This window comes from Gigantopelta aegis, chromosome 11 (genome assembly GCF_016097555.1).
Source record: "Gigantopelta aegis isolate Gae_Host chromosome 11, Gae_host_genome, whole genome shotgun sequence".
Classification (NCBI taxonomy): Eukaryota; Metazoa; Mollusca; class Gastropoda; order Neomphalida; family Peltospiridae; genus Gigantopelta; species Gigantopelta aegis.
The window spans coordinates 16,896,464-16,908,225 of NC_054709.1; the positions used below are offsets into that span (position 1 = coordinate 16,896,464).

At 36.2% G+C, this 11,762-nt stretch overlaps 1 protein-coding gene across 1 annotated transcript in view; it reads right to left on the reverse strand.

The window, feature by feature from the left end:
* The window catches only part of LOC121385051, a 109,207-nt gene that overhangs the window by 76,514 nt on the left and 20,931 nt on the right, over positions 1–11,762 (reverse strand). The window contains exons 5-11 of the mRNA XM_041515586.1: positions 9,950–10,067; positions 7,995–8,061; positions 6,581–6,866; positions 5,061–5,167; positions 4,589–4,787; positions 3,578–3,736; positions 816–1,072 (exon numbers count right to left, since the gene is read on the reverse strand). Coding sequence (XP_041371520.1) covers positions 816–1,072; positions 3,578–3,736; positions 4,589–4,787; positions 5,061–5,167; positions 6,581–6,866; positions 7,995–8,061; positions 9,950–10,067 — 1,193 coding nt within the window. The remainder of the gene's footprint in view (positions 1–815; positions 1,073–3,577; positions 3,737–4,588; positions 4,788–5,060; positions 5,168–6,580; positions 6,867–7,994; positions 8,062–9,949; positions 10,068–11,762) is intronic.

The following is an 11,762-nucleotide window of genomic DNA, read 5'->3' on the forward strand; positions in this document are numbered from 1 at the left end:
TTGGTAGGAACTGACATCACTTCCTTCTAAGCTAGAGTAGTGGACATGACGAAATAGAAACAAAATTAGAAGGAATAATGATGGGGTTTTATTAATTCTAAAATTACACGTTTTTCATTTCATAAAGTGTCAGTATGTGTTGGTGGTCAGGGTATGCATCTTTCCAACATAAAAGGCTTATATTTGACTTGGGTTCTCCTTTAATATGCAAATTAAGAACCTCTCTTTGCACAAAAGAATATGATAGGAAGTATTCTCACTTTTCATTGTGACAATGTTCATGTTCTTGCGCTGCAAAATGTTGTAATAGTAACTGTACCCTATTGGTAAACCTTAGCCTTCACAAAATAAAAGTGTTTTGTCCCTCAGTTTGGAATTGCCATAATTATGTCAGTGGGTCCATTGGGTTATTTCTCTTTCCAGCCAGTGCTCCACAACTGGTGTAACAAAGGCTGTGGTATGTACTCTCCTGTCTGTGGGATGGTGCATACAAAATATCCCTTGCTGCTAATCAAAAACAGTAGCCCATGAAGTGGCGACAGTGGGTTTTCTCTCTCAATATCTGTATGGTTTTTAACCATGTATGTATGACGCCATACAACCGTAAATAAAATGGGTTGAGTGCGTCGTTAAATAAAACATTTCCTTCTTTCATATAAATCTCCAGGGCTAATAACTGACATTTTTTAGAAAATAACTGTTGATTTCTGCAATTTTTGAGGTTTAATGAACAATTTGGCAAAATATTTTGCTCACTCAGAACTAGCCCTGCATCTCCCACCAGTGATAGATTGTTTTATTCTATACAGACTTACTTCAACTGTCTTCTTCTGTCCCAGTTTAATGGTGTACTTGCCAATGGTGCAGACTACGTAATCGGTCCACGAGGGTCGGCCTTTAGGATTCCTTCTCTTGTGGTTTTGAACCTTGCAGCTGTATGGCAGAAGATTGTCGCCAATCACAGTGGTTTCGGAAAGCAGGTATGTGCAGACGCCCATGAAGTCAATTTTTTTGCCGCAAGCATCAAAGAATCGGTAATGGGGATCACCACTCACAGAGCAGATACCAACACCTGAAAATGTTTTTTAGGTTTTCAAAAATAAATTTACAACAGAGTGAAACAATTTGTGAAATGGGTAAACACCCTTAAAAAAATATGACTAGAACTCGTCTCCATAACCATTACTTCTCAGAGGTACATGTACAATGTACGTGCATTTTTTTTTAAATATGCAAAATACATTTTGTGGTATTAGAAAAACAAGGATGGTCAGAAACACTTTGGCTGATTGGAAATGGATAATTTAAACAACAAAATCTAAGTAATGTCTGATATCAAAAATAAAAAACAACTCTATATTAAAACATAAAAAATATGCTGTAGTGTTTAAAAACTGGGGTTTGTCACTTTAAAACAACTTTTTAGAGAAAAATTAAATTTCACTGACTTTGACATTAGCCTGACATGACTGATTTCAATGATCAAAAATGGATCTAAACGTGAAAAATATGCCTTAGTGTTTAAAAACTGCCCGTCACTTTAAAACAAATAATTTGAGATCTTTTTAGAGAGAAAAAACGACCTGACTTGTGACTGATTTCAATTATTAAAAATAGGTCTAATATAATAGTGAAAAATAATTTTAAAAACTAGGGTCTGTCACTTTAAAACAAATAATTTGAGATCTTTTTAGAGAGAGAAAAAAAAGGGTTTTTTTTTCACTGACCTTGACATTGGCCTGACTGAAAAATACACCGTAGTGTTTAAAAACTGGACAAAACTTGAGGTGTTTTTTATTTTATAGATACAATCACCTGTTCTCAAACTTATAGTGCCCTTGAGGACAGGTGACGTTCAAAAGAAATGGAGAAAACTTGAGGTGTTTTCTCTTTTATAGATACATCACCTGTTCTCAAACTAGTACCCTTGACGACAGGTGACGTTCAAAAGAAATAGAGAAAACTTGAGGTGTTTTCTCTTTTATAGATACATCACCTGTTCTCAAACTAGTACCCTTGACGACAGGTGACGTTCAAAAGAAATGGAGAAAACTTGAGGTGTTTTCTCTTTTATAGATACATCACCTGTTCTCAAACTAGTACCCTTGACGACAGGTGACGTTCAAAAGAAATGGAGAAAACTTGAGGTGAGAGTATGTTTCAAACTACCCTTGTTTCAAAAGAAATACGAGGTATATAGATACATGTACATCACCTGTTCTCAAACTAGTACCCTTTGACGACAGGGTGATGTTTCAAAAAAGAACGTTGGAGAAAACTTGAGGTGGTGTATTACATCTGTTTATAGAATGACAGGTGATCAAAAGAAATAGAGAAAACTTGAGGTGTTCATCAAAACTAGTACCCTTGACGACAGGTGACGTTCAAAAGAAATAGAGAAAACTTGAGGTGTTTTCTCTTTTATAGAGACATCACCTGTTCTCAAACTAGTACCCTTGAGGACAGGTGACGTTCAAAAGAAATGGAGAAAACTTGAGGTATTTTCTCTTTTATAGATACATTATCACCTACACCCTTTGACATCACCTGACTCAAACTGTTCTCAAACTAGTACCCTTGAGGACAGGTGACGTTCAAAAGAAATAGAGAAAACTTGAGGTGTTTTCTCTTTTATAGATACATCACCTGTTCTCAAACTAGTACCCTTGACGTTAAAAAACTAGAGGGTGTACATCACTGTTTCAAGTAAGATGATGTTCAAAAGAAATGGAGAAAACTTGAGGTGTTTTCTCTTTTATAGATACATCACCTGTTCTCAAACTAGTACCCTTGATGACAGGTGACGTTCAAAAGAAATAGAGAAAACTTGAGGTGTTTTCTCTTTTATAGATACATCACCTGTTCTCAAACTAGTACCCTTGACGACAGGTGACGTTCAAAAGAAATGGAGACAGGGTGACCTGTTTCAAAAAAGACAGAATATGGAGAAAACTTGAGGTGTTTTCTCTCTTTTATAGACAAAGGAGCAGGAAATGGTTTATTTTAACACAAAAAACGTTGAGTAGCACTCAACACATTTTATTTACGGTTATATGCTGTTTATTTACATCCAAAATTAATGTGAGAAGGACAAATCAATAGGTATAAGGACACACACAGACTATTGAGGGAGGAAACCAGCTGTCGTTCATACCACTTCATGCAGGCATGGAAAACAATGTTACACACTGTTATTTTTGATAAAATAGCAGCAGGAGGGATTCTTTTATATGCACCATCCATGTTATTTATAGGTGACATGGGCTTATTTACGAATGAGGGCCTAATTTCTTAAATGCTATCAAAACGGAGGGGGGCTTATTCAAAGACATGGGCTTATTTCCGGTCAAATACACATCACCTGTTCTCAAACTAGCCCCTGTTGATGTACCAGTCACCTGTAGGTGCACTGGTTCAAAAGAAATGGAGAAAACTTGACTCTTTTATAGATACATCACCTGTCGTCTCAAGGGTACATGTACTAGTTTAAAGACAAGTGATGTTGAAAAGAAATGTCTGTCACTTTAAAACAAATAATTTGAGATCTTTTTAAAAATCGATGTTTTTTGTCACTGACTTTGACATTGGCCTGCCTCTGTGCAGCAGGTGGTGGAGCACCGTCCGCGACTTCTCCTCTTTCTGCCCACACAGCGGAATCCACCTCTCTTGTTCTTGCAGCGTGCCCCTCGCCTCCTGCAGATGTTTTGGTTCCTTCGCAGAGCGCAGAAGTCGACAACTAGAAAAAGGTAACTTCGTTTCAGTTGACCGATTACTGTATATACAATCAATTCAGTTGAGGTGCAAAACCTGTGTTTTTGACATGCATGCAGACAGAAACAGAAACAGAGATAGAAAGACAAAGAGAGAGAGAGAGAGAGAGAGAGAGAGAGAGAGAGAGACAGACAGACAGACAGAGACAGAGCGAGAGACACAGACAGATGGACAGATGGACAGAGGGACAGACAGACAGAGACAGCCAGACAGACAGAGACAGAGCGAGAGACACAGACAGATGGACAGACAGACAGAGACAGCCAGAGAGTCGGAGAGTCAGAGAGAGAGACAAGAGGCAATAGACAGAGACAGACAGACAGACAGACAGAGACAGAGACAGAGAGAGGAGAGAGACAGACAGAGACAGAGAGAGACAGACAGAGAGAGAGAAACAGAGATAAGGATATTTCTAAGTGGGGACAATCTTTGACCGTAAACAACTGAATCTTAGCTTATACCTTTCTCGCACAAGACTATTTATTGTAAAGTCAGGACAATCTTTCAAAACAACTGAATCTTAGCTTAATTACCTTTTTCACACAGGACTTTGATTTCAAAGTTGGAACAATCTTTATCCTTAAACAATTGAATCTTAGCTTACCTTTCTCGCACAAGACTTTGATTTTGAAGTCGGAACAATCTTTGACCTTAAACAACTGAATCTTAGCTTACCTTTATCGTACAAGACTTTGATTTCGAAATCGGAACAATCTTTCACCGTAAACAGTTGAATCTTAGCTTACCTTTCTCGCGCAAGACTTTGATTTCGAAGTCGGGACAATCTTTCACCGTAAACAGTTGAATCTTAGCTTACCTTTCTCACACAAGACTTTGATTTCGAAGTCGGGACAATGTCTGCCTCTGCACATGATTCCTCCTCCATGTCTCCACAGACCGCATGGTCTGGCCAGACGTTTTCCCTTGTACGTAGTTGTGACTTCCTGGCCACCCTTAACTCGGCACTTGATGGCTCGGGGATATATACACAGGTTCTTGATTTGCTTGCGGATTCTCTGAAATAGCGATTATGAAACTTTACTAAGCCTGTTTTTCCTAGCTCTGTTGTAACTTTACTAAGCCTGTTTTTCCTAGCTCTGTTGTAACTTTACTGACCCTTTTTTCCTAGCTCTGTTGTAACTTTACTAACCCTTTTTTCCTAGCTCTGGTGTAACTTTACTAACCCTGTTTTTCCTAGCTTTGTTGTAACTTTACTAACCGTGTTTTTCCTAGCTCTGGTATAACTTTACTAACCCTGTTTTTCCTAGCTCTGTTGTAATTTTACTAACCCTGTTTCTCCTAGCTCTGGCGTAACTTTCATATTCTTTATTCCATCTTGGTCTTCCTGTGTTTATCCATTTAGTCCACTCAAATTCATCAGGATCAACATCATTGGCTGAAAGATTTTTTTTTTTTAAATGGTAATTGTACGAAACTTCGCCATATATCACAACAAGGTTCATACACAATTTGGAAAGAAACAAAGAAATGTTTTATTTAATGACGCACTCAACACATTTTATTTACGGTTATATGGCATCAGACATACGGTTAAGCACCACACATATATTGAGAGGGAAACCTGCTGTCGCCACTTCATGGGCTACTCTTTTCGATTAGCAACAAGGGTTCTTTTATATGCACCACCCGACAGGGTAGTACATACCATGGCCTTTGATGTACCAGTATTTGGAATGAGAAATAGCCCAATGGGCCCACCGATGGGGATTGATCCAAGATCGACCGCGCATCGAGCGAGCGCTTTACCAATGGGCTACGTCCCGCCCCTTACACAATTTGGAAGGCAAAATTCAAAAACTTTTTACTATAAAATTAGTTTTCAAGGGCTTCTGCATTCACCATATTCATCCCCTGCGCATGCTGTAACCTCACCGTGGTGCAGGGGTGTAACATTCTCTTTGAGAATGGCCAATACAGCACAAATCCCCTTGTTTTCTTCGAGATACAATTGCACAGTTCTTTACACTGTTTTCATTTAAATCTTGAATTTTTATATTGATGTTGATCATCACTTTATTTGTCTGCATTACCATAGTTTGACACCCAATAGTCACCCAATAGTCAATGTATTTTTCGTGTGGGGTGTCATTAAACATTCATTCATTCATTCATTCATTCATTCACCATATTCAGTTGGTTAACACTTGGTCTCATATACATGTGCCTAGTTGATTGTTTTGATTCTTAAAAACTATTTTGAAGACAATTTCTATTTTAAAACCACGAAATATACATTCAAATGTAGCTGTTATTTTAGAACTATTTTATTTTGGTGCATGGATATTGCAAAAAACAGGCATTCAACACGTGTGGGCATATACTACTGTGGAAAATGGGAAAGTCATGAAATAAATGGTTCAATTTCATTAATGTTTTGTTTTATATGGATTTCAGGATTTGTAAAATCACTGGTCACTGCCTTTAGATATCAGCTTTCATCCTGCGAAGGGTATATAGAAAGGCTTCCCAAGGTAAAGTCAGTCTCTTTAGACAGTAACCAGTTATTCTCCATATAGTGTTACAAAAAAGGCAGTTACGTTAAAACTACAAGTGAATATTGAAACTTCATATGTCGATGTTTGTTAGACAATTAATCGATGTAACGTAAATGTAATGCTTACATAGAGGCCCAACAGACTTAATAATAAACTGATGCAGGGTTCGAACTTAAGAATTTGTCATCTATGGCAATTTTGATAGCTGTTTGCTGTAGGCAAAATGTGCATCTATGGCAATTTGGAATATATATATATATATATATATTTTTTATATATAAATATATACATACTAAATTCACAACAGTATGGGAGTCTTTGGTTGCAGTCTTCAAGGATTGGTTTTCCTGCAGCAAAGTTCTCGTAGTCGATGGCAACACATTTGTCCTTATTAATGTTATCCTTGTCAAGAGCTTCCTGTTCGGCCTCCTGTTTCAAAGCATCTGCGGTTTTCAAACCACGGAACCACTTTGCCCGGAACACTCCTCCGCACTTGATGATGAATTCCTTCGTGGCGTCCAGTTCTCCCTTGCCAAAAGCAAACTTCAGAGAGGCTTTAGCGGTTCTCTTGAATACGATCTAAGAAGATTCAAAAAAATTATTTATAAGTTAGCGAAAACAAGCATTCTGAGAGTAATATAGCTGCTAAAGTATTCATTTCATTTCCACTCATTTTCGTGCTTATATCCAATTAAGATTCAAGCACGCAGTCCTGGGCACACACCTCAGCTATCTGGGCTAGCTAGCTGTCTGGGACAGTGGGTTAGTTGTTAGTGGTTAGTGAGAGAGAAGAGGGTGTAGTGGTCTTACACCTACCCACTGAGTCATTAAAACTGGCTCTGGGTGAGAGCCGGTATAAAGCTGCGAACCCTGTACCTATACCAGCCTTATGTTTGATGGCTTAACCATGACACTACCGAGGCCTAAAGCAAGACATGTCCCCTACCGGACCCAAAACCTTTTTGAATCTCTTAAGTTAAAGAGTCCATACCTCTGTGAAGAATGAGTAAATCGCCATTGAAGTCAACATTCATCTGTAACAGTGTATGATAAATCTATACACAAAATTTCAGGTCAATATCTTAAGGCAATGTGAAAAAAAAGTCTGGAAAACATATTTGTGTATCTACTCAGTTTATGGGGCATATAACTCTGTGAAAAAATTAGTAAATTGCTAATGAAGTCAACCTTCATCTGTTACAGTATAAGATAAAGCTATACACAAAATTTCAGGGCCCTGTTCCATGAAACGATCTGAGCCCTAAGATTACCGTAAGGGCATAGCTACCCTATGCACTTAAGCTGATCTTAGGTCTAAGATCGCTTCGTGGCATGTGGCCCAGGTCAATATCTTAAGGCAATGTGAAAAAAAAATGTCTGAAAAACATATGTTCATATTTCCTAAGTTTAAAGGGCATATAACTGAATGTTTTTTTGAGTAAATCGCCATGAAAGTTAAAACTTCATCTGCAACAGTATATGATAAAGCTGTATACACAAAAGTTCAGCTCAAATTATTGAGGCAATGTGAAAACGTATTTTCTGATCTCCTAAGCTCAAGGGTCATAACTCTGTGAAAAATAAATCGCCATGAAAGACAAACTCTTCATCTGTAACATTATATGGTAAAGTTATATATTAAAAATTTCAGCTCAGTGTCTTGAAGCATTGTGAAAAAAAACATCTGGAAAACTATGTGGGACAGACAGACAGATGAACAGACAAACAGATGGCAATAAAACCTATAGTGCCCTTCTGCAGGCCCGGTAGGGGTCTAAAAAAAAAAGAGAAATAGAAACCCCATGAAAGTCAAACCTGATCAGTAATTGTATAAGCTACATGTGTATATATAAAAAAAATTAGTTCAATATCTTGAAGTATTGCAAAAAAAATTAATAATAACTGGCGTAATAAATAGAACAAAACTTAGTACCCGTTATTAGAGCCTAACAAAGTACATGTATTACCTAAAAATATAGATTTGTCCCTAAATGTACTTAATTCAACCATCTACGTAGCCACCATACTTCACTTATTGATGATATTTCGTAAAAATAATTGAATTATGGCAATGGTCTATAATTCAAAAACTAATATTGTCAACAGGGTTGACATGGATTTCACATGGTTCAGTTAAGGTGATGCAATAGCTAGATTTGGTTTCCAAATATTAATGTAATTTTCATTTATTATCCATTTTTAGAGAAATAAGGTTCTTAAATCTGTGACAGTATGCCTTTAAGTGTCCTGGTTATGGGTTGAAAATCTTTTGAAAGTGGACAGTGCATTCATATACTTTGATACATTGTAATCAGTACTTCTCTTACTATAATCTACATATAAAACTTCTTTTTTTTTAAATGTGTCAAATATTATAATTTACAAGATTACACAATTTTACCCTTTGTGGAGGAAACTCTGGTTTTGGAAAGTAAAACTTCAGATATATTAAGAGAGTTATTCATTGTCCTCTTGAATAATATCTATATATAAGTTTGATGTATTATCAGTTACAGAAAAAAAAAATATGATGGTTTAATTATTATTACCCATAAAGTCAAAAATATCTTGGTAAATGTTTTATTTAACACCGCACTCTACACATTGTATTTATGGTTATATGGCGTTGGACATATGGTTAAGAACCACACAGATATTGAGAAAGGAAACCCGCTGTCGCCACTTCTTGAGCTACTCTTTTTGATTAGCAGCAAGGGATATACCAGTAGTGGTGCACTGGCTGGAACAAGAAATAGCCCAGTGTACCCACCAAAGGGGATCGATCCCAGACTGACCACACATCGAGCGAGCGCTTTACCACTGGGCTATGTCCCAGCTCTTTGGTACATATTAAAGTGATACGTCCCACTAGAAGTGGGACGCAACACTTCGACGTCACATGACAACATCACTGATTGGCGCATTACAACCTAACAGGAACATCAACCAAACGAGTTGAGTGATATAAATTATTATGGGTAATAAATAGGATATTAACCCTTATCCTGCCGCATTCTTTTTGCTCAATTTAAAGAATTTTCACCTGTTCTACATTTCTAGTAATTTTATTAAAATCCATGGACATTAAAAGTGATACTTGTTCTATTTTAATGCAACTGTCATAATGTACTTCATATATAATAGTATATTATGACAACTTTGTAGAGATAAAAAAAAATGCTACAAAAAAACCCAAGAAACAATAACAAACAATTTACAATAGCAAGCGCCATTTGACGGGTCATTTTTGTTTTCAAAAAAACATAAGATGTACAACAGCAATTTAGCAAATATTTGGATATGTCATTCTAAGACTATTTATTGACATTTTCTTACTTTGTTCTTGACAAAAATGTCAACAATTAATTTAGAAAATGATTTTTAAATGAAAAAATGCAAAGTGACGTCATTGTGATGACGCTTGACGTGTATACACGTCAACGGCAGGAAACGGGTTAAACTTCCTACTATTTCTTATCATGTTTATGTCCCTCATGAAATAATGTTCAATGTCACTCACTAAAGATCGTGACATCTGAAAAATATTTTACTCGGGACATAAACATGATATGAAATGGAAACTTAATGTTTAATATCCTATAATTCTGATATCAACAAAAGATGTTTTACAAAATAACATGTATTTACTTCACTTAATTTACAAATGAAAAATTCTAGAAAGTACCCTTCCATTCATAACAAATTCGAATTCTCCCGATTGTTGTAGGACTTTCTTGAAATTGATGTCAACACCACCTGTCCATCTGTTCCTCCTTCGATCTGAACAAACGAAATGAAAGGAATGTTTATTTGTTTTAAACAATATTTATTCCGTCTTTTATATGGCAGTATAGGGACTGATTGACAGGCATATAAAGCCTATATTAATTAGGACCTTTCCCAACAAATTTAGAACAGATACATTCCTAAAAACATTCATGTGAATGACATCTCAGTAAATTTTTACCTTTGGTCAAAATTACCAAATGTAAAACTTGACATCCAATAGCTGATGATTAATAAATCTATCAATGTGCTCTAGTGGTGTCATTAAACAAAACACACTTTTTAACTTTGGTTATTGCAGGTGGACCCATTAGGCTATTTCTCATTTAAGCCAATACACTATAGGACTGATATATTAAAAGCTGTGGTATGTGCTATCCTGTCTGGGGGATGGTGTATATAACAGATCTGGATAACAGTGAAATATTTCCGAACATTTATTAAATCTAATAATTATTTCGTAAACTGTTACTAAATGAACTCAAGAAATTATAATTTTAAAAAACAGCTCTTGAATACAGCAGCATGCCTATGTGGACAAGTAACAACCCACTTCCTCCAGGCTTACAGGCAGCACCAACAAATAAGACAGCAGACATGGCCTGATTACGTATCACTGGTAGGAAAATTACATAGTGACAAAGAACACCTTAAGAAAACTGCCCAGTTCACTCAGATGTCGGGTAGAATCGTTTAAGTTGGAAAAACAACCCATTTAGGACTCAACAATCATGATTAGAGTGAACGAAAAGAAGAAGAAGACAATAATAATAAAAAATAGTCTGGTTCTTGAACTTCAGTATGAACTGGTTTCAAAAGCATAGCACACAATCATATTCATATAAGTCTTGAAGTGCTTTAGTCTTGCCTTAAACGTTAACTTCATAATAAAATAATTGAATTTTCTTTGCATCTATACACTTTAAGGTAATCGGATTGGTCCAGAAATGCTTACTTTTTATCGTTCATATCTCGATTAACCAAAAACTATGCAGTCATACAATGTACACATCGTTTTTTCAGTTCATACTTGCATGAACCAAAAAATAATTGTGGTCAATTCTTAAATGATGAACTATGACCTTGAAGGCTTAAGTCTATTTCACTGTAGACACGTGTACTACATGTACATATTCCCAGTAATCAGTAAAAAGTCTTATTCCTATTGTTACTTTCACCCAAGTGCTGCAAATTAGCATCTTACAAAATGCCTAGGTTAAATGTTCCAAACTTTATCCGAAAACGAGGACGCCTTATACATGACATAATTTTTCAGTATGTATACTATAAAGTAGACAAATTACATCACTATTCAAGAAAAAACATTATGGTTAAAAATATCTTGGTACATAACAAAGTGATACGTCCCACTAGAACACCAAGTGGGACGTGACACTTCGGCGTCACACAATGACGTCATCGACTGGCGCACTACAACCTAATGGAATGTCGACCAAACAAGTTGAGTGATATAAATTAAGATCCTTTATATAAAATATCTTGGTACATATCGAAGTGATACGTCCCACTAGAACACCAAGTGTGATGTAACACTTCAACATCATACGATGACACCATTCATTGGTGCAGTACAACCGTATAGGAATGTCAACCAAACAAGTTGAGTGATATAAATTAAGATCCTTTATATAAAATATCTTGGTACATATCGAAGTGATACGTCCCACT